This window comes from Callospermophilus lateralis, chromosome 10, assembly GCF_048772815.1.
Source record: "Callospermophilus lateralis isolate mCalLat2 chromosome 10, mCalLat2.hap1, whole genome shotgun sequence".
Lineage (NCBI taxonomy): Eukaryota > Metazoa > Chordata > Mammalia > Rodentia > Sciuridae > Callospermophilus > Callospermophilus lateralis.
Genome location: NC_135314.1, coordinates 69,127,791 through 69,153,096, shown reverse-complemented (window position 1 = coordinate 69,153,096; position 25,306 = coordinate 69,127,791). Strand labels below are relative to the sequence as shown.

At 33.0% G+C, this 25,306-nt stretch overlaps 1 protein-coding gene across 1 annotated transcript in view; it reads right to left on the bottom strand.

Annotated features, from left to right (window-relative positions):
* Ift57 (intraflagellar transport 57) overlaps nucleotides 1-25,306 on the bottom strand; it is a 54,276-nt gene that overhangs the window by 8,095 nt on the left and 20,875 nt on the right. The window contains exon 6 of the mRNA XM_076867700.2: nucleotides 23,511-23,633. Within this exon, the coding sequence (XP_076723815.2) occupies nucleotides 23,511-23,633 (123 nt within the window). The remainder of the gene's footprint in view (nucleotides 1-23,510; nucleotides 23,634-25,306) is intronic.

Genomic DNA, 25,306 nt, shown 5'->3' with positions numbered 1-25,306 from the left:
CGATGGAAACAGGATATTTATTAATCCCACATATCTATTTGCATACTTTGATGTTCAACCTTATTATTTGCATTATTTTGTGAAGAGAAAAATATTTTGTAAATTAATTCCATTCTATTTCTGAACTTTGAAACAGGCTAGTGACTACAGGACAAAAATTTCTTGAGTATTTCAAAATGAATTATAAGTTATTAATTTCATACAACATATTAAAGTTGCAAAAAATCTCAAAAGACATCCTTGTCATAAAAGCAAACCACACCCTAGTGACAGGAGGGTGTACATATAAGTCCACATGGGTAGTAATGTCCTAATTGTCTCATAAAACATACTGTCAGTTTAGTTAAGAAAAGGGAAAATGGCTATTTGACACTAGTGAGGGAGTTATAGAAGAAATCAGCATTTTCTTTAACCTTAAGCCATTTTACTGTCTTGTAAGCAAAAAAGTATCTCAGAACATGAGAGCTGAGAGGAACTTAGAGATTATAGGCTTGTCCATTTAGCATCATCTACAAATGCACTGGTTTCATGTTACAGCTGAAGGGACCATTCACCACCTGTGACAATGAGTAGACATAGTTGGTAAAGGAACAAGACCCTTCCGACTCAGTCAACACTGGAAAACAGAGAATAAGAAACTGGTTACCCTTCTACATATGAACAAAATATGGCTAAGTCTCAAAATGGAAACCTATTTAAGCCCAAGTAAGCATCTTTATGAAAGAAAATGAAACTAATACTATTAATAAAATTATTATTATCAATTTTTTGAAAAAAGAACTTCTCCTTCCTGGGTACCAGGAATTGAAATCAGGGACACTCAATTAGAGCCACATCCTCAGCCCTATTTTTGTATTTTATTTAGTGAAAGGGTCTCACTGAGTTGCTCAGTGCTTCACTTTTGCTGAGCCTGGCTTTGAACTCATTATCCTCCTATCTCAGGCTCCTGAGCTGCTGGAATTACAGGAGTGCGCTACTGTGCCTAGTTCAGTCTCTGTTTTTGCTCATTTCTCTCTAAGTATATATATGTGAAACACATAACATATACATACACATATATATATCTATATGACACATGTGTATGTATCTCCCCATATATATATGTGTGTGTGTGTGTGTGTGTGTGTGTGTGTATCTTTATTTATTGTAATGGATATGTTTAAAATAGTTTGTGGTCTCCTTTTTCTACCCAGTATTACAAACAAATATATTTTTGCATTTATTGACATCTGACATTCAAAAGAAGCAACCATATCCAACTCTTCTATGTATAATTAGATAACTTACATTGATGTTAAACTCCATGGAGGAGCTGGGATTTCTGTGAGATCTTGAAGCATGAGTAGCATTTCAACAGGATAGAAAAGAGGAGGAGAGGAAAGGTATTTTAGGCTGAAGAAGTAATATGAACAAGGAAAATACATAGGGAATAATATGAAGCCTAGGCTGGCTAAGGTATAAAATACGAAGTTCTTAGGGCGAGGTAGAAAGGATGGAGAATGAAGAATAAAGCCGAAGAGGTAGATTGAAATAGATCAAGGGCTTTGCCTATAGCAACTAAGGAATGTGGATCTTATAATGTGGCTAATGGAATATTATCAAATATTTTTGGTTTGAGTTTTAAAGTCAAATCTATGGTTTGAGGAATTAATAGTGTGAAGGACTTATTAGAAAAGCAAAAGACTAAAGACATGTTGAAGACTAGTTAGGAGACTGTGCAATGGTCCCTGTCATAGCAGGGTTTGAATTGGAGTATTTATAAGAAGTATTTATAAGAAGGGAAGGGAAGAGAAAGGAGGCTTTCAAAGGATATTATAGAGGGATAACAAGAAGGATTTGAAGACTAAGGGGAATGGTGAGTGTGGGGTGGCTGAAGTAGAGTAGGGGAGCAGACAGAATAAGGTTTCCAGCCCAGTGAACTGATGGGACAGTGATACCAGTGTGACCAGAACAGGACAGGGTTTAAGGAAGTAAAAAATACTGAGGACTTTAGTTCAGGACTTGTTAAATTTGATAAACCATGGGGATATTTGTATATTCTTAGAACTCATCAAAGTGGAAAGCTAGTAAAATTTATAATTATCTGCCAAGCCAATCTGAAGATTTGTTTTATTAAAATCTAGATGACACATTTCCTAATGTACAGTTGCAGAAGAAATCTTAAAAATGTTCTCACTCTTTAATCCAGCAAATTTCATCTCTAGAAATTATTCCCCCCAAAATATGAAAACACAAATATTAATGTACAAGTTCCTTATAAAAGAGCAGAAAGCAAGTATGTAATAGTAGAGGGCAGTTTAAGCTAATTTTGTAATATGCATCCCACTATTAAAAGCAATGCAGTATGAAACCAGTTTATAAAGTTCAAAACCAAGCAAAATTCAATATACACTGGAGCCATACACATATGTAAAAACACTTAAAAGGAAAGAATCTAATGATAGCATACAAACTTAAGGGTGGTTATTGTTGATGAGAAGGCACAGCAGCAGAGGAGTATGCAAGTAACTTTGAAGGTGTTGAAGTAGTCTAATTTTTAATTCAGATAGTGGGCCTGGTTCCTTACTGAGTTTTAAAACTATGTATTGCATATTATATATTAGTGTTACCTATTAAACTGCTAAACTCGTGTCCTTAAAATACTTAAATGATAAGCAAAAATGTATATTTAATAGCATACAGGAAAATTGTCTCAATAGAGTATTCATTAGATGCTCAATTTAGTAAAAATTAATATTTGAATGTATTTGAATGTGAAAATGTTATGGATGTGCCTTTGTATGTTTGTATATTAATGCAGGGATTTAAAAAGGGAGGTCTTTTTAAACTTCTTTATCCTGCCAAAATTTTCTAAATTTCTTACAAGGGAATTTTATTACTTTAATTGTTAAAAAAAAATAAAGAAAGGAAAGAAGGAAGGAAGGAAGGAAGGAAGGGAAGGGAAGGGAAGGGAAGGGAAGGGAGGGAGGGAGGAAGGAAGGAAAGAATGAAGGAAGGAAAGAAAAAAACGGACGTTTTAGGGGGGTACTGGGGATTAAACACAGGGATGATTTACTGCTGAGTTACATCACCATCTCTTTTGCTTTTTATTTTAAGACAGGGTCTCACTAAGTTGCTTAGGACCTTGCTAAGTTGCTGAGGCTGGCCTTGAACTTGCAATCCTCCTGCCTCAGCTTCCTGAGCCACTGCAATAAAAAATTCTTGAAATGGTTTTAATACAGTTATAGTGGAAAATAAATATATTAAATTATAATTGTGGCATTTTTAAAACATGAATGCAAAAAAGGCAAAACACAGCTTTTGAAAAACCAAGATGGTTAAAAGCTTTTCAAATGTTTACGGTAAAAATAGAGAAGTGAGAAGTTTTAAATGATATGTAAGGACTTGAAATCTACTTGGATCCCTGAAATAGATAACATTAAACTATCACAATAGCAATTCTAACATCAGTAGAAAATACATTATTACAATGCACTTTTATATAACTTTTCTTACTTGAGACTCAAATGTTTGCAGAGATGAGTAGATATTATTATCATTTTCTATTCACTTCTCTCTTCCCTCTGAGTGTATTATGGGATTTGCTCACTGGGTGTGGGAGGAATAAACTTCTGTACTCCACGGATGCTGGCCTTGGCTAGTATTCTCTTTAACTAGTGGAATGATGACATTGTGCAGAAGCTCTAAAAGGCAGCTCTCTTATACTTTCTTTCAGCCATGATAAGGAGCCAGCCCTACACAGGAGTAAGAAACACCGGACCTTGCTGGGGTAAAGTTGCAACACATCAGCAGACATGTATCTTGAGTGAGGATAATGTGTTACTATTACTGTAACCACTGTGATTGGGGGGGGGGGTGTTATGTAGAAAAATGAACTATATATAAATATTTTATAGTGAGAAAAACTAGGAATCAGGCTATATAACCCTTCCAAAGTCTCATGTCTGAAAAATGGAAAGCACTTCCAAATTAGTGCATTTTTCACATATATAATTTTCCTGTGTATTGTGATTTTCCCCCCCTAGGCTCAGGAAAAATATACACCAGGACACAGATGACCTTGCAGCTCACAGAGTCTATTGGTACCTTTTACTTCTCCCATGAAAGAGCAGGAACAGGTCCCCATGGCTCTGATGTATCTCAAATCATTTTCTATCAAAAAAAAAAAAAAAAAAGCTGCTTCTGTTCTGCAATGTGGCCTACCTTTTCCCTCTATTCTCACTGCCTTTTCCCAAATCTGTTATAAATAATTATCAATGAAATCTTAATTAAATGTTCTGTTTTACAGTTTTATTTTAGTGAATATAAAAATACTTATATAAGGGTTGTTATAGTCTCCATTCAAGAGAGTTAGCCCCAAACCATTAGGTCTTTGTTTCAACTCAAATTTCACATTCTTCAGGATTTTTAAGATCCTTCTAATATATAGGGAAGGAATCCTGTATGCTCACTCCAAAGATTTGGTAACAAATGGAGATTATTTGATGTTTACACTGGTAATTATTAAATGAATAGGAAAACAAATGTCCTTTCTCTCACAGATTTTCCATTATATCAAGCAGTCTATTTCATTTTTTTATTATGTCATCCAATTATAATAATAAGCACAAAAAATTCTAATAACTCCCAATTCAAAATTTGCACATTATATAAAATGTTTATTATCTTTATTGTTTTGCTAAAGTAAGGCATTACAGTTTGGATGTAAGGTGTCCCTCAAGCTCCTGTTAATGCAGGAAGTAAAAATGGTTAGATTGGAAGATAGGTAATCTAATCAGTCCATCCTAGTTTGAATAAATAGGTGGTAACTGAAATCAGGCGGGGCATGGCTGGAAGAGGTGAGTAACTAGTGGCATGTACTAGAAGGATACATCCACCTTGTGGCTGCTTCTCTTTCTGCTTCCTGATCTCTCCATGAACTGAGCAGCTTTTCTCTGCTGGGCCCTTCACCCATGATGTGCTTGCCTCACTTTGGGCCCAGAGTGATGGAGTTGACCATCTATAGACAGAGACCTCTGAAACTGTGAGCCCCAATAAACTTTCCCTCCTCCAAGTTGTTCTTGTGAGATATTTTGGTAACAGTGACAAAAAAAAAAAAAAAAAAAAAAAAAAAAAACCTGACTAAAACTTGTAGACACTAGGAGAACTTACTGTTTCTAATCTGCTACAGATGAATAATCTAGATAACCTTGCTAGAACTCTCTCTAAAACAAGGATAAGTTCCAAAGGATTAATGGCACTGTCCTACAAATAAAATGCCTGAGCTTTAGGCTTTAGTTTGTGTGAGAGATTTTTATTTTGGCTAGTCAGAGATTTTCTCTTCCTTTTGACATAGATTAGTACAACATAACATCCATATTGAGACCTTTATAAATCTACTAATGATAATTACTGTGTTAACATTCATGGAATATTTAGTATGTACTAGGCACTATGCTCATCACTAAAGATACATAATCAATTCTTTAAAAATCTTTACTAAAATGAATAAGTTGAGATTTAGCTATATTTTTTGGTTTGATGAGTAATATTCATTGATGAAAGTAGAGTGCTGAAATTCCCATCTACTATTGTATTACAGTCTATCTCTTCCCTAAGTCAATGATGTTTGCCGTCTATAACTGGGTGCTCCATCATTAAGTGCATATATGTTTTTCCTTTTGTTGAACTAATCACTTTATTATAGATAACTTTCTTTGTATGTATGTATGTGGTGTGTGTGTGTGTGTGTGTGTGTGTGTGTGTGTGGTTTTCCAGGTTTTTTTTGTCTATTTATGTAAATGTAGCTGCTCCTACACTTACTGTTCACCCATTCATTCACATGGAATAATTTTTTCTGTCCCTTCAATTTTAAAGTCTGTATGTATCTTTAACTATAAAGTGAATTTCTTATAGACAATTAAAAAAAAAGAAAAAAGGAAAAGGAAACATTGAAGTTAGCTTATATCATAAATCAAATAGGCCTCCTAGAGACTTAAAAAACATTTAATGCAACAGCTGCATACATATTTGTCTCATTAGCACATAGAACATTCTCCAGAATAGGTCATATTTTAGTGGTCACAAAACAATTCTTGACAAATTCAAAAAAGGAAAAATTGTATCATGTATCTTCTCTAACCACAATGGAATAAAACTGGAAACAATACAAAAAACTTTAGAAATTGTACAAATACATGAAAACAATGCTCTTGAATGACCAATGGGTCAACAAATAAATCAAAAGGAAAATTTTAAAAATTCTTGAGACCAATAAAAATGGAAACACAACATGCCAGCAAAAAAGCAGTACAAGAAGGAAGTTTATCGCATATGTTCACGTTTTAGAAAGATACAAAGATCTCAAATAACATAGTCTAACAATTCAGTACAAGGAAGTAGGAAAACAGAACAAGCTAAGTCTAAAATTAACAGAAGAAAAGAAATAACAAAGATCAGAGGATAAATAAATGAAAGACAAACTAAAAAATTACAGAAGGTCTGGGGTTGTGGCTCAGTGGTAGCATGCTCGCCTAGCATGCAGGGGGCACTGGGTTCGATCCTCAGCACCACATAAATGTAAAATAAAGATTTGTGTCCACCTAAAAAATTAAAAAAATTACAGAAGACCAATAAAACAGAGTTGGTTTTTTGAAAATATAAACAAATTCAACAAATGTTTAGCTAGACTAACAAAGAGAAAAGACCCAAAGAGAAAAATGAGAAATTCCAATTGATAACTCAGAAATAAAAAGAATCAGTACAGATTATTATGAACAACTACACACCAACAAATTGGAAAACTCAGAAAAAGTGGACTAATTTTAGACATGTATAACCTGTCAAAATTGAATCATGAAGACATAAAAAATCTGAATAGACACATAATAACAGACACAAGATTGAATCAGTTATTAAAAGGTTCGAAGTAAAGAAAAATCCAGGACTGTAAGGTTTAACTGTTAAATTTTACCAAACTTCTAAAGAAAAACTAACATACGTATTTTTCAAAGTATTCATCCCCAAAAATGAGAAGGAGGGGAATCTTATGAAGTCATCCTATGAGGTTCTGGGAGCAAGATGGCAGATTAGCATCAGGCAGCGTTTCTTTTAACTCAGCTGCCCAGAACTCAAAGAGCAGGATTACCATGTCTCCATAAGGCTTAGAGTGAAAAATCCTGAGAATGGAGGAACAGTCTGCCCTAGCCAAACCAGAGACTGTTTGACTCATTAATCTGATATTAAAAAAACCTCTCCACCCAAAGTCATCCTATGAGGCCAGCATTATCCTGATACCAAAACTAGTTAAGGACACAAAAAAAATGAGAACTATAGACCAACGTCCCTGATGACCACATGCAAAAATTCTTGACCAAATATTAATAAATTGAACTCTGTGCAAAGCACATAAAAAGAAGTATACACCATGATCAAGTAGAATATGACCCAGTGATGAAAAGATGGGTCAACACATGCAAATCAATAAAAGTCATACATCACATTGACACAATAAAAGGCAAAAACCATATCATCATGTCAATAGATGCAGAAAAAGCCATAAAATTCAACTTACTTTCATGATTAAAAAAAAAAAACCCTCAACAGATTAGATGTAGACGGACATTACCTCAATACAATAAAGGCTACCTTCAACAAACCCAAGGCCCACATCATACTAAATGGAAAAAATTAAAAGCATTTCCTCTAAGAGGATGTCCACTTTCATGACGCTTATTCGGCACAGTACTAGAAGTATTAGGCAAGAGAAAGAAATAAAGGATATCCAATAAAAATGGAAGAACTCAATTTATCCCTGATGAAGCTGATACAATTTTATGTACAGAAAAGTCTTTTGATTTCTCTAAAAAAAAAAAAAAAACTATTAGAATTGATGAATGAATTCAGTATTTTCAGTCTGCAAAATCAACATACAAAAATAATTAACTTGTTGAATAAGAAATCAAGCAACCCAATTTTCAATATGTGCAAAAAATCTAATAAGAAATTTAACCAAGTAAATGAATGATCTTTATAATTAAAATCACAAAACACTAATAAAAGAAATTGATGAGGACACACACACACACACACACTCACACACAAAAATGGAAAGATATCCTATGTTCATGGACTGCAGAAATTGATATTATTTAACAGTCTACACTACCTACAGTGATGTACCAACTCAATGTAATCCCCATTAAAATACCAGTGGTATTCTTCATAGAAATATAAAAAGCACTTTGAAATTCACATGGAAGCCTAGAAGACATCAAAAAATCAAAGCAATTTTGAACCAAAAGAACAAATCTGGAGGCATCATAATACCTAATATACTAGAAAGCTATAATAACTGAAACAACATGGTACTGGCATAAAAACCAGTACCTAACCAATGGGGTAGAACATAGAATCCAGAAATAAACCCACAGATCTACAGTCAAATGATCTGACAAAAGTGCCAAAAACCTAAATTGGGAGAAAAGGAAATCTCTTCAATAAATGGTGCTGAGAGATAACTGGATATCCATATGCAGAATGAAAGTGGACCTCAATCTCTCACCCTATACAAAAATAAACTAGAAATGGACCAAAGACTTACATGTAAGACCTTAAACTATAAAATTTTAAGCAATCATAGGGAAAAGACTTTGTGGCATTAGTATAGGCAATGATTTTTTGAATAAGATCCAAGAAGTACAGGCAACAAAAGTCAAAATAGATAAATGGAATTGTATTAAAATGAGATGTTTCTGCAAACAAAATAAGAGTAAAGAAATAAAAGAACAGAATGGGAGAAAATATTTACAAAGTATTCATCTGACAAGGGATTAATAGTCACATTATATGAGGTACTAAAAAATCTCAAATATAAACTACCAAATAATTTGCTTAAAGATTGGCAAATGATCTGAACACATATTTTTCAAAAAAAAAAAAAAAAAAGATACATACATGGCCAAAAATGCTCAATGTTACTAATCACCAGGGAAATGAAAATCAAAATCACAGTAATATACTGTGGTAGTCAGCTTTCTGATACTGTAAAAATAACCTGAGTTAAATCAAATTATAAGAAGGAAAGGTTTATTTTAGCTCATAATTTCAGAGATTTCAGTCCATGGTCAATTGGTCCTGTTGCTTTTGGCCTGTGGCAACACATTCACCATGTTAGGAGTACATGTGGCAGAGGAGATTTTCACCTCATGGCATCCTGAAACAAAGACAGGAAGTTGCTAAGATTCCAATATTCCCTTCAATGGCATGCCCACAGTGATCTAATTTCCTCCTACTAGGCATCACCACTAAAAGTTCCTTCATCTCCCAATAGCATCGAAGGCTCGTGGCCATGCCTTTTCTACATGGGCTTTTCGGGGAGGTTTAACATTCAAACAGCAGAAGATATCACTTCACCCCAGTTAGAATGGCTATTATATATATAAAAAGATCTTTATGCAGAGAAATAATAAAAATTTTTCCTTATGCAGAAAAAGAGAAATTCTTACACACTGTTGGTATGAATGTAAATTAGTACAGCATTATGGTAAATAGTATGAGAAGTATTCTCAAAAAACTAGAAATAGAAGTACCTTATGATCCAGCAATCTCACTACTGGATATATATCAAAAGGAAATCAGTGTGTTAAACACACATCTGCTCTTCAATGTTTATTACAGGAATGTTCACAATCACTAAGATATGGAATCAACCTAGGTATTCACAGATAAATGAATGAATAAAGAAAATTTAGTACACACACACACACACACACACACACACGCTGTTGAGCTATTAAAAAGAATGAAATTTGGCATTTGCAGTAAGATTGATGGAGTGGAGGGCATTATGTTAAGTGAAATAAGCCAGATGAGAAAGACAAATATCACATGTTCTCATTCATATGTGGAATATAAAAAAGTTTATTTCACAGAGGTAGAGAGTAGAGTCATGGCCACTTGATGTAGGAACAGTAGAGGGTAAGGGGAGTAGGGGGAAGTCAGAAACTGAGTACCAAAAAAAAGTTATACAGGAGGAAGAAGTTCTAGTGTTCTATGTGGGAGTAGGGTGATTATAATTCACAAATGTTTATTATATATTTCATATAAAATTAGAAGAATAATATGAAGGTTCCTAAAAGAAATGATATATGTTAAAATAGATGAAAATGCTAATTGCCCTAATTTGACATTACAAATAATATACATGTACTGAATTTTCATGCTATTGCCCACAAATATGTATAATTATGATATATAAATAAAAAATAAAAATATCAATCAATATAATTCACAAGGGAAAAATATTTACTGTATGATCATTTCAACAAATGAAAAACACTCGTTTGATAAAACATTAACATCCTTTCATGATAAAAATTCATGAATTGAAACAGAAGATATTTATAAGTCTACTAAAAGATAGTTACAAAAGTCATAAAGCTGATATACCTAGTGGTGACATCAAAATATTGAAGGCTTTCTCCCAGAGAATATCGCATAGAGTTCTTAGGTAGTACAGCAGGCAAGATAAAATCAAAAGGCATAAGGATGTAAAGAAGAGTTAAGATTGATATTATCTGCAATGACAAAATTCTAAATGCAGGCCTACCATCTATCCAAGTTTGCCAGATAGATGTAAAGATAAAAAAGAATTGTATTTGTATATACTACCAACAGATAAACAGAAAATAAAATCTAAAGGATACCATTTTCATTATTATCAAATAACAACAAGTAGAATGATAAAATAGAGTCTAGATACAGACCCACAAATGCATGCTTACTTGACTTATAACAGCAGTACACTGGTGAAAGAATCACCTTTTCAATAAATGGTTGGGTCATTTGCATATAAAAACAAATATAAAAACAAATCTTAAGTTCTATCTCACACCATAAATAAGAATTAAAACTTAGATAATGTTATAGTTTGGATTTTAAATGTCCCCCTAAAGGTCACATGTTGAAGGCTTGGACTACAATGGAGCAATGTTAAGAGGTGTGGCTTTTGGGAAGTGATTGGATCATGAGGCCTCTAATATCACTACTGGATTAATTTATAGATGGATTCATAGCTGAATAAAGTATAGTGAGGTGGTGGAAACAAGGAGGTGGGATCTAGTTGAAGGCAATGGGGGTCCTTGGGGATTATATCTTGTGCCTGACACTGTCCCCCAGCTTTCTTTCTGGCTTCCATGAGCTGAGCAGCTTTCCTCTACCACACCCTTTTGCCATGTTCTTCCTCACCTCAGGTCAATGAAGGAGGCAGTCAACCATGGGCTAATACCTCTGAATCTATAAGCCAAAATACAACTTTGCTTCTTTAAGTTGTTTTTCTCAGGTATTTTGTCATAGCCACAAAAGCTAACTAACACAAATGAATTGCAGATCTCAATATGAAAGGCAAAAACAATAAAGCAAGAAGAAATCAGGGTAATAACTTCATAATATTGGAATAAAAGTGAAGATTTCTTAAACAAGTTATTAACTGTATTCACCCTTGCAATAGACCACTTTGAGCATATTAAAATTAAGCCAATGTTTTTCATGATACACAAATAAGGGAATGAAATAAGAAGCTAAATAGTTGACATTTGGAATATATATATATATATATATATATATATATATATATATATATATATATATGTATATATATTGACATTTGGAATATATATGTATATATATATTGCAAATATCTATCTATCTATCTATCTATATGACAAAGAACTTAGATCCAGAATATTTAAAGAACTTCTATGAATCCCCAAAAGAAAGACTGTAAAAATTAGAATTGGTTATCCAAATGTCAAATAAACATATGAAAAGTATTTCAACCTCATTAGTCAACAGAGAAATGCAAATTAAAATGACAATGAGAGGACTAGGGTTGTGGCTAAGTGGTAGAGTGCTTGCCTTCCATATGTGAGGCCCTGGGTTTGATGCTCAATACCACATATAAACAAACAAATAAAATAAAAGTATTGTGTCCATCTATAATTAAAAAATATTTTTTTAAAAATGACAATGAGATATCACCAAACACCTACCCTGATGACTGAAATAAAGACTACTGAATATTGATAAAGATCTGAAGCAAATGGAATTTTCATGCACTACTGAGTATAAATTTTTATAAACACTCTCAAAAACTATTTGACAAGATCTATTTGAGCTGAACATATATGTATATACATCATAAACTAATAATTCTACTCCTAATAAAACTTTCAGTAGAAACGTGTACATGTTTACTAAAAGACAAAAAAAATTTCATAGCTGTGTTCTTTATAATAGTCTCAAATTGGTAACAGTTCACATATGCCCAGATGCAAGCTGTCCTAGGAAGGAGGAGACCTTGAGTTAGGTAGCTCTCTGCCAATGGAAGGAGAAGATAGCTGGAAGCTGACCACACTTTCTGCAGCTGGGCAGCATGTCCTTGCTTGTAAAGGGATTTGAACAGCATATCTCTGTTTCAATTGCAGTGAAAGAGATTTAGTTATTAAAATTATAATTGTATCTGCAGTGGGAGAGAGGTAGGGGAAATGTGAGCTGCAGTCCAAGAGTAATCAGTCTCAATATTTTAATGTGGAATATCAATGTTCCTGTGGCATGTTTAAAAACCCATTCATGGTCAATAATAGAATTTTTAAAAAATCTGATGGCAGGAAATTGGATTAAGTGAAATGATGGAGAAGATGGTTTGATAGAAAGATGTGCAGATGTCTAAGTTCACCATAGCAAATATTTCTGGAATAAGTCTATCATACTCTCTGTAAGGACATAGGCAGAGTAAGTCTTTCTCTCTCCTCCACAAAGAACAATCCCTTTGCAATCCCTTTGCCAATCAAAAATCAAAAATCAAAAACCAAAAACCAACCAACCAAACAAACAAAAAACATTATCTGTATTCTATTCTCACCACTTTGCACAAGAAGGTTTAGAATCTCTTCAATGTATTGTCAGAATTTCTAGCATAAACAACTATCTATGTATATAATTGTGTGTGAGCATGTGTGTGAGAGAAGAAAAATAAAGACCATGAGACTGTTCACTCAATTAAATAACTTTTTTATGATATTGACTTACTTTCTTAATGAAAAATTCCCATCATATTGAAGAATAATTACAGAATGTAGTCTTTCTGAATTTTTAAATGTGACATTTTTCTTCCATTGCCAACAGCTTAGTCTTTTGTGGTACACCCTTGTGTATGAAAACATGATTGTGGTATGAAAACATGATTTTTCTTTTTATGTGTTCAAAGAAATAAACACATACTTAGGAAGAGTTAAGAACATCAGCCCCCAACTCCATCTGCAGTTTTACTTTCTGCAGTTTTGATTACCTATGGCCAAGTGAGATCTGAAAATATGAAATGGAAAATTCCAGAAATAAACAATTTATAAGTTTTAAATTATGCGCCATTCTGAATAGCATGATGAAATTTCATATTTTTTGGCTCCATCTCACCTGGTTATGAGTCATCCTTTTGTTCAGTGTAATCACACTGCCTATGGTACCCACCCACTGGTCACTGAGTAGCCTGCTAGTAGTCACTTGGTATCCCTTTTGGTTATCAGATCAACTAAGTATAGCAGTGCTTGTGTTCAAGTAACCTTAGTAGCCTAATGGTACTAATGCCTACATCATTCACCTCGCTTCATCACATATTGTATCGTCTCACATCATCACAAGTGTGAGAACAGTATAGTACAACAAGATATTTTAAGAGAACACATTCATCTTTTATTACAGTGTACGGTTATAATTTATTATAGTTATTTTAATTAACTTTATCATACATATTCATATATAGGTAAAACATAGGATTCAGTACAATCTGCAGTTTCAGGCACCTGCTAGGGGTCTGGGGTACATATACTCTGTGGATAAGGGGTGACCACTGTATATTCGTGTGGTATAATGTTGTAGTGTCTTTGTTGTAGAGGGTATGGGAATAATGATTGTTAAAAATATGTGTTTTCTCAGGGAAGTTCATGCTTTCTAGACATTTCTCTCATTGTAGAGAAAAATTAAACAGTGGCACAGTGGATAAGCAAGGCTATCATAACATTCACTGGGATTCTCACAACTCCCTATAATTGAACCGAAACTGGAGAGCCACAATTTCTAAATGTAATACCTTGTTAGTTAAATAATTACATTTGTAATGTGTGCTGAGAGTATCTTTACCATCTGTTTCTAAAGAGTTTTCATATGTTGACTCAGACTTATTACTGATACTTACTCCACTTACACTAGTTTAATTTTGCCATACAGATATTCCCAGCAAGGGTTTCCAGGCTTTATAAGGAGTTATAGGCCTAGAGAAGAGATTTGGCAAGGCAGATGCTCATACGTCAAATCAGAAATCAAAATTTAATTATTTTGTGGGATGCCGAGTAACCATTGTGGTGATCTGGATTGATGACTTTGACAGTCCCTTCCAACATCAGGCATCTACTAATCACAACTTGGATCTCACACTGATACTCAATATTCCTCCACCAAGAAAAATGAACAAACAAAACCAATTATCAATCATCTCCTGCATATTTAAAAAAACAAGAAATATAAATTATTATTTTGGTAAAATAAACAGAATCAAGTCTAATGGCATAAAAACCGTGGGTACAAAATTTGTTCAAATCTTAAGGAATTTTAAATAAAACTCAATGATAGAACTACTCTAATATGATTGATTGGAAAAATGAATCAAGCCAATAAAAAGGACATTTTTGTAGAAAGGCCCATATGACAAATGGTTTCTGCTTCAATTCATATTCTATATTAAGTAATTTAAAGGAAACATTAAATCATACTTTGCAATAATGAAATATTTAGGTAGTCTAGACATTTTAATTATAATCAATAAGTATTAATTCACTGCTCTCAATCACAATGTCTATTTGCAGTGTATCAGCAGTGAGGCATTAGTCACTTCCCTCTGCAGTAGTAGTTACAAAACATGCAGTCTTTATTGGTTATTTCCTTAAAATATGCCACCACTGTTGATGCTCTTTAGTTACAGCTGATGAGAATCTCTAAAGCAAAAATACTTGTTCTCCTATTTTAACTTGTGATAAATGGAACCTTTTCCCCATCTAGTTGAAACATTTATCACACTCAGGGTAAATAGAAAGGAAGGCATCATCAACCATCTTTAAACAAAGAATATCCTGAATGTTCAATAAGACTCTGACAGAAGCGACTAAAAATCTTTCCCAGTTACTTAAGGACGGCTGAATTTTTCTCCAGCCCTTTGCTGCATTTTTACAGTATAATTTTAACCACAGTATTCTTTCCCCAAACCCTGCTATCCATGACCCACATGCAACAAAGTGAAAACAGTTGACCTTGCAAATACTATGTAAGTTCACAAAATAACACACCTTGTTTACAAATAATAATTCAAAAGAATATTGTTTTCTGTAGACGCTTTTAAAGAAAGGTTGCTGAAAAGTCCATCAGTGAGTACTTTCCCTCATTCTGAGATGACGTGGAAATTGAGTAATCATGCAGGCTGCTCTAAAAATGTATGTGTCTAGTTAATTTAAGCAGTTTATTTTGATAGCAATTCACCTCTCTTTGATTATAGCAGGTGTTTCAAGGATAAATTTGCTGAAAATTGCATTTTGTTTAAACAACAGCAGCATGTACATTTATGGCCTTGCTATATTAAAAAGCATTTATTGTCTGGCAGCAATAGATACAATTACAAACATTTGTGACAGTAATTGGAGCTATTACTCCTGCATGGAGCCTCATGGAGACCAACTTATTGCCACCTGTATTTACATTTGTTACTGGTAATTGCAAAAGCTGTTTTTTTTTTTTTTTTTTTTTTTAATTTGGTGCCTCTTTTTCTTTAATAATTTAAAGACTATTTCTTAACAGAAGGTCTGACTACCAGAAAAATCTGTAAGAATTATAAAGGTAGTTTCTTCATTATTCAAATAAGAGGCAGAATTCCATTTTTAATAACTATTATATACATAAAATGTATTCCTGTATCCCAGCCCACAGAATATATTACACCTTTTGGTTCACAGATACAATGATCCTATTGATGTATCCTATCTAACAACCAGAGTATAGTCTTAAGACATGCTCTTTAGTCCCAAACAATAACAATTTATAAATCCCTGCAGGTCAGAAATATTTAGAGAAACTAAATTTTATTAACACCTTCTTATACTGCATCCAAATACAGTGATGCTATAGAAGGTCAAAACAAGCTACTCTCTCTACTGCTTTGGAATGAGAAAAATACCCTCTCTTGCTTCCAGATATAGCTTTGTCTACAATAATAAAAGGAAAAAAGGCCCACTATTATAACTTTCTTTAGGATTTGACTTCCAATTCAAAGAGACTGAGATCTAATATAGCAATTTTGTAGTCCCTCCAGGTTCATTTAAATGGAATTCTACCTGCTGATTAACGAAGGCCTCTCTCCTTCCTCTTAGATTTTAGCTTTCACAGTGACTACAGAGCCCAAGGGCTCAAGACTATTGCAATGATTTCATCCTTAGCACAATGACTCTTCCCAAAAGGTTTCCTGCTGTGAATTACCCAAGGCAACACCTATATAGTTTACTTTGGTTAAAATAAAACTCAATTGCTTGAAGTTGAAATTTAAAGTTTAAGGTTCTTTTTACAACAGGACTCTGAGAAAATCAGATCATCAAGAATAGGAAAGGATGTAAAAAAGCAGTCCAGTGAATCAAAGGTTTGAAATAATTAGAAATACATGCTGTACTATTTCCAAAGCCTTAAAAAATAATCTCTTTATCTAAATTCCTTGTAATGAATGAATCTGAAGATTTACATAATTACTACAGACATTTTGGTGGAATGGAGGGAGAACCTACCCAACTATCTTTTAAAACAACAAAGCAGGAAACATTTAATTATAATTTGGAAAAAAATCTACTTAATTCATTAATCAAAATTTTAATTACAATATTTACCGGGCATTAAAGCATGTTAGAACATTTGTTTATTGCATTAAATACCTAATATTAAATCATTACAATATACAATTTTTTAGAAATAAGTATTGCATAATTTTAAAAAGGGTCTATGTTAAGGGTTAGTTGAAAACTGATTTCACACTTTATAATTTTCCTTACTTCTGAGGAATAGAAATAAATATTATTCATGTTTACTTGGCTTCTATTGTGGTAAGAAACCTGGATTTGAAAAAAAAATCATTCTATATTAAAGACTAATATGATTGATGATTTTAAGAAGCCATTTCCTTGGTCAAAGAATGAAGTTCAGAGACTAAATATATAAATGGAAAACGGACAATAGTAGCCATTATTAAACAAACAAACCAACAGACTTCAAATCCACAATCTCTAGTAACCAGTCCAGGAAGCCAAACTACAACTTCTGTAGCAATTAGCCCCAAACTTATTCAGTGATGGCCAGCTTCCCCATTTTTGTCCAGCACCCTCTCTAAATTTAGGACCAACATTTAGATGAATCCACGCATCTTCCCCTAACCAATCAATCACATAAAAAGGTCTATGTTGGCTTAGCCCACCTCTATATTTCTGGACATGTCTGAACATATATGAAGGCTTCCCCTCTTTGTTTTGCTAAAAAGTCTTTTAAGTTCCCTTGTATTTGACTTTGACTCTCTGCCAAATACAAGTGATGGTTGGCTGATGCCCTTGCTATATAGCAAGTTCTAAATAAATAGCCTCTGCATGTTCTCATTTGAAGAGACTCCATTAATTTCAATAAAGTCAAATAAAGGTTTACTTTTGGTAGTTAAAACTCAAGACAAAAGATACATTTCCTCAAGAAACAGTATTATTTAGAGACTCAACATTAGTTAATAATACAAAAAGTAAAAATCTATATGGGTATTCATCCACATCTATTTCCCAAGAAATATGAGACATGTAGCATTCTTTGGTACCTCAGCTTCAACTACTGTTACATTCAAATCAATGACTGTCAACTGATTCACTTAAAAACTTAAAAAAATAGGGACTGGGGATGTGGCTCAAGCGGTAGCGCGCTCGCCTGGCATGCGTGCGGCCTGGGTTTGATCCTCAGCACCACATACAAACAAAGATGTTGTGTCTGCCGAGAACTAAAAAAATAAATAAATATTGAAATTCTCTCTCTCTCCCTCTCTGTCTTTCTCACTCTCTCTTTAAAAAAAAAAAAAAAAACTTAAAAAATATATATGTTATCATTATGGAATTCAACATTTTTCAGTTATGTAGGAAACTTTACCCTTCCAGAATTCTCATAAAGTACCCTGCAAGAGCCTCTCACACAAACTGAAAAAAGGTTAGCGGCTTCAACCTACAGGTTGATCTGATTATACACTCTTGCAGCAATGAGTAAGCATAGAAGATTTCTAAATTTAGTTTTCTAATTACTCTTCATTTCTGTTTCCTACCTTCCATGCTTTGCCTTTGAATGGGCCTTTCACCTTTAATAACCACTTGTTTCTCTAACATGACTCATTGGCACGATCCATTTCATACTATTGATCTACACTGTCAGATCTTATGGTCCCTATGCTAACCTACACTCTAACCTCTAGTTCTTGTATTACTCTGCTCTGCCATTTCTCCTCCCAGATTCTAGTCCTCCTGGTTTGACTCTAATCTGCTAAGCGTGGCAAGCCTGGCACTCAGATGGGTATTAACAGTAACCTTCAAGAACTACAGACAGCCATTAAAGTTATTGTTTTTAATTTTTAACAATGTGTAAAAATGCTCATGATACATCATATTTTTAAAAAGAGATATAATTGTAATTATATAAATAAAAGCACACTGAAATGGTGACCAACATATAATAAGTTATTCTTTTGACACCATTCTAAGTGCTTTAGAATGTTCATTCATTTTATCTTTTAATAACTCATTGAAGGAGATGTTATAATAAATTCAATTTTACAGAAGAAGACACTGAGGTACAAAGTGTTTGAGTAACTTGCCTGCAGGATCCAATAGTGTTGAACTAGAATATTTACTCAAGCAACCTGGGTTCAGAACTTGTGCTTTCAACCATATACTATATTGTCACTAACTGAATAGGCAAAAGCTCAAATACCATATCACTTACAAAGGCCAGGCAATCAGAGCTTGGCACATAGACCACACTTAATAAATAACAGTTATTACTATCTGTTATAATCATATTACATGTACATTTACTAGGGCAAAAATGAGAAAGATTTACCAAAGTGATAGTTACATGAATCCGATTATGACCCATTATAAAGATATAAGCTGAGGCTTATAAAAAATATTCCTTAAGTGATAAAAGCATTAGTATAGAAATTTTGTAAATTCTTCCTGAATACAGGCACCAAATACAAAAGGGCTATAATAGAACACAATAATAATACAATGATAATTTATTAGATATTAACTATGAGTCAGACTGTCCTCAATGCTTTATGTCTTTGTGAGGTAATAAGATTAGTTCTATTTTACAAATGAGGAAAAGGATGAACAGAGAGGTAAAATAGCTTGCATTAGGTCACATGGTAAATAAGTAGCATAAATATGACCTCCAGGGGCCAAGGGAAGGTATATGAGATAAGTTAATCAGCGGGTCTTCATAGCTACCAGGATTCCACTAAGGTTTTGAAACTTTGTTTCAATAAATCAGGAACTGAGACTAGACTACATGGGTGATCTTTGGATCTTAATTCATAGCACACTACCTGCCCTCTTCCTCTTTGAAACAGTGCTTCCAATTATTTTTATAATTAAAAACAAAATTATATTTAAAAAGGCTCAGAAATTAGAATAATTCTTAACTAGTTAAAGATCTAAGTCTAGTCTGATTATTAATACTCTAATTTAGCTTTAAGTCCAGCAGGGCAGTTGTGCAACATATATGGGTACCATTGTCAAGTCTCATAAAGATCAACAAAAAAGAGAAAGATAAAAATTCAATAGAAAAGAAAAGGGTGAGAAAAATAATGAGGAAAAAAAGTAAGGGGGAGATGGGACAAAAAAATTACAAAATGTAGGGACAGGATACCAAAAATACTCTTAAATAATTTTAGGTGGCACCAATGTCTACTCTGGTTTTGGTAACCTCAGACTAAAGAATAAACTCCTGAGCCTTACCCATTTGGTCATAACTGAAGCATTACCACAGTGGCATATCCTAGAATTTGGCTAAAATTACTGACCTTCTTGAAGAACATCTAACTATGTCTTTAAACACATGATTCCTACATGGAGCAGACCTGAGTTGGTATCTGGGTATGAAACTATCCTAGAGTAATCATTAGGAGCTATAAGCAATGCTAATAAGAGAATTATGAACACAACCCATTACAACTGATATATTTATAACAATTCATTATCTTCAGTTGTTCAGCATATTTGTTTTTTGGCAACATATTCATTTTCCTAATTCTATTTTGTTTAAGCTAATATTAAAATTACTTTGCTATCTTTGAAAACTGGCAATAGTAACATGTAGTATCAGACAACAGGGATAAGTTACTTTGCAAAAAATCAACTGATTGCAATATTATGGAGAGTACACAAAATAAAATATTGCTGTATGATACAATTTCATCCAAGTATATATATTATAATGTGTAAAAACAAAAGAGAAAATTTTCTTCTCTTTTCTTTTGTAATTCCCAACCACAAAGCAGAGAGAGAATAAACAGCCTGTGGGAATAAAAAAGAAAAATAAATATTTGACTCAGTGTCAGATAAATTTGGGACTCATTTACCATGAATGCAAGGCTATTTTCAATAAGTTTCTAATGGATTTAAATAATAAGTTATTACTTATCTCCCATATCTTTAAGTTATTTAAAAATTAATCCAATGATTACCAGTAAAACACATTGATCCCAAAATAATTAATTTCTTTTTTTCCAATCAAATACAAAGTAGATATATATAAATGTCTTAAATAGCCTGGTGTTGAGTGAATGGTTATTAGTATGCTAGCCAAAATTAAAGAGATGTGGTGGTTTTGATAGTCAGAAGTTGCAGAAGGATGGGATCTATTATGATGTTAGAGTCAACTTCTTCTGATGAAGGAAGATAATGAGTCTCTGTGAAGAAACATCATATGTGACCAGATTATTTTATTTTTATTTATTAGAAATGAGAAGCATTTCTCTATTAATTAGCCTCTTATTTTCTCAAACCAATGTATAATTTTATTTTTCTTAAGTCAGTTGTATAAAGAATTGACCATAAATCTGCATTTCCCCTTGAGTACCTCTGAAAGGCTTGGAGAAAAAGAGTTTATAAAATACTAGACATAAAGACCAAATGATCTAGAGAAGAATTCGAAATAAAGCAAATTAGGTATGACTTTAGGTTAGTATGTTTTATGATAAAAATTGAAATTCAAAATAATATTCACATATTCTAAAACAAACTTAAATAAGTTCATCTGATAATTTGGAATGTTGCGTATAAACCTGATGCATAAATAATTTGACATAGTATATCCTTGTAAGAGTAAGGCTGATAATATGACATGAGAATAGGTTCCAATTCTACCCTAAATTAGGAGAACATGATTCTCCACAAACCCATGATTTTTGTTATTGCATTACCATCTATTATAGAATTTGACCCACACTTAGTTTTGTAAAACAGTATGTTGTTAGCAATTACATTTATATTCTTTCTTTCTTTATTATTTCTATTATGTGAAATTCAATGACTTTGCTAAAAAAACAAACCCTATTAAGTTCTAAATGAGATGTTTGCCTTCAAGAGTTTATTTAGCTTGAAAGCAAACAAATTAGACTTCCTTCCTTCTGGGATTAAACTGTACTTGAGAGTTCCCAACTACACAACTATTTTAACATGTTACTCTAACTAGAATCACAATAATAGTGATTTTTAATTTTATGAAGAGAATTTGTTCTGACAAAGCCAAAGAATTAGAAATTAAATTTCGCAAAAAAGAATCACATTTAGTTTTTACAAACTAATATTTCTAGCAGAGATCTAATCAGTGAAGAAATTCTTATTAATATGTATTTACATATGAGAGATAGGCAAATAAAGAATTCACCTCTAATATAGTGTTACTCAGCTTTTCATCTCTGTGACAAATACTTGAGAAAAACAACCTACGGGAGGAAAGATTTATTTTGGCTCATGGTTTCAGGGGTTTCAGTCCATAGTTGGCTGGCTCCAAGGTGAAACATCATAGTGGAAAGGCATGTCAGAAGAAAGCTGCTCAACTCTTGACAGCTGGGAAGCAGAGAGAGAGGGAGAGCACCAGCAGAAGGGACCAGGGACAAAATATAGTCCCCAAGGGCAAAACCCCAGTTAATTACTTGCTATAGTTACCTACCTGCCTATAGTTTTTACTACCCCCCAGTAGTCCAGTCAGGGTATTAAGCCATCAAGTAGATTAATCCACTGATGATGATGTTAGAGCCCTCATGATGCAATCATTTCCTAAAAGCCCATCTCTGAACATTGCTGCACTCTGGACCAAGCATTCAGTACATAGGCTTTTGGGGGATACTCCAGATTCAAAACATAATAAATAGAGTCAAATAATAGCCGTCCTCTATAAGATTGGGTAAATATATGGTAAATACATGGCAATGTCAGGGTGCAGAATTTGTCTGCTTATCTTGGATAGAGTTTATCCCACAGCTGTTCACAGTAAGAACTCTCATCTTCATCTTATTCTTAGTCTGTCATAGGAATCTAGGCTACTTTTTGTCTGATATATTCTAAGAATGAATTAGCTTCTAAGACACTCCGAAAACAGCAGTCTTTGTAGGCTTCTACTTTGGGGCAGATATAGGACCACAAAGTGATAAGTGATAAGCTTCCTTAGAACCTTGTTCCATAGTCCTAAGGGTTTATATCCAGTCTTTAAGGATGAAAATCTCCTTAGTTTCTTTACCTAGATGTCTCTTTAGCACCATCTGTAGAGATTATTATACTGCTAATGAGAATAGCATTGTCTAGTTACTTATTTGCTGGTTCTGAAGACATTATTTACAAAAGTATAGATTAAAAAAAGAAACAGAAACTTGTACAGTATCTAGCTCATTTGATCTAATCCCTAAGTCTTATTATCTATGATTTCTTGATTATTTAAATATTTAACTTTTAAACATATGAACCAAATAGATTTACTAAGGCAACACCCAAGGTTGCCTTTAGCTTTGCCATTCAGTAAAATTCAAAACCATCTTCTAACCCCAATTAGTTGGTATAATCATAGAATTCCTATTCACCTCAATATAATTTCCAAGAAAATACAATGAAACATATTAAAAAAATACCCGCTCACTACTCCAGTGAAATATGATGTGTTCCAAATCATTCTTTCAAAGATCTATTTTTTGCTCTTTGGATCATAACATATTATTTATTCATTCAACAATTTGTTAAATAACCTATTATGACAAAATGTTGGAACTGAATCCTACTACCCTTCTCCATCTTGTATAATTTGGAGTACTCTCACCCTGAAATTGAATTACAGAATTTTTTTTTGAACAAAATGTGTTCTCTCTTTGATACCTTATTGTCAGTCCTAATTGTGACTTTCAGTTGTGGTAGTACACGTTCAACTTCTAGACCCCATTCTGCAGCATCTGTTGTGGATTCCAAAATATCTTCTTGTTTGGCAGACTCGTTCATGTCCTAAGAAAGGAAAGATATCACAAGATTGAGAGTTTATAAAAAGAAATGGTAAAAATCTCAAGACATTTTAGCAGCATTGCACAATTTAAATTGAGGCTGGTAGTGTTAAAATTATAGTGGCAATAGAAATTCCTTTCTGTGTTCCTACCCAAGTTGAAAGAAAATAATGCTATAACCTGGTAGAATAGCAAAATAAGCATTAAAAAGAGCAAATACATGATATATCTGTTTTATAAAGGACAATGTCTTTGAGATATCAGACTAAACTCAATGAGATTATCATCAAATGGACAAGCCATTTATGTATGTTAACTGGCAACAGTAGAAAAATACAAATACTCATGTTTGGTAAGAAAATATTATTTAGTTTAATTTTACTATGTATAAACAGAAATCCAAAAGCTGAAAAACAAAACAAAAAAGATCAAAATGTTAAAACCAAAGAACTTATTATTTATAAATTTTACACTAACAAAGAATATTTTGGTTAGGTCAAAGTATGATGTAGATTTAAAATGTGATTATATAGACATATTTGAACTCAAACAGGATAGGATAGGGACCAAATATCTACATTTGATTTCTGCACCTGAGTAATAAAATCAATTCATGACTGTTTTTGATACACAAAAGGAAAACATTCTCCCCAGCTTTTCACATTTCAGCACTAAATATGTATGGACTTAAAAATGCAGAGAATATACAAATTAATGATTTAAAGATAAAGCCTAAGGCAATAATTTTGGTAGCATTTTTTCCCTTTAAATTCCCTTGATAAATTATAAGCAAATCTACTGAAAAATATATAAATATTTATATAGAATCCAAGTGACATAAACAGCCAAATACAATGCATGAACCTTACATGAATTGTAATTTAAATGAATAATCTGTAAAAAGATATTTTTGAGGCAAGTATGGAAATTTGAATACAGAAGAGTATTGGATGATATTAAAAAATTATTGTTTTATAGGTACAATACAGAATGGTGGTCATGTTAAGAGAATCCTTATATGCTAGAAATAAATGCTGAGTTTATAGATAAACTGACATGATATCTGAAATTTAAAATTCTATGGAGCAAAGAAAACATAATTGACAAAATATTAATAATTGTTGAAACCAGGCAATGATACATAGGATTCTTGTGTTATGTTTGAAATGTTCCCTAATACAAAATTCAAAAATAAGACTATGTTGCTGGGCACCGTGGCGCACGCCTGTAACCCCAGTGGCTCAGGAGGCTGAGACAGGAGGATGGCAAGTTCAAAGCCAGTCTCAGCAATGTTGAGGTGCTAAGCAATTCAGTGAGACCCTGTCTCTAAATAAAATACAAAATAGGGCTGGGGATGTGGCTCAGTGGCCGAGTACTCCGTATCCAAAAATAAATACATAAATGAATGAATAAATGAATGAATAAATAAGATTATGTCAACATAAAAGACTACGCAAGCATTATAGTGAAATCACATTCTCAATGTGAATTCATGTCACTAAAAGACAATTGTTAAATGAGCTAGATTAGATTAGTCTTTCAATTCAATCTAAAACTAAGTAGATTACTTTATTGAGGGATTTTTTTTTTTTTTTTTTTTTTTGTGGAAGCCTGAGAGGTTTTTAGTGACTCTAAACTCACTTCTAGGTCTCTGGGGCACTGCTGACATAAGACAGA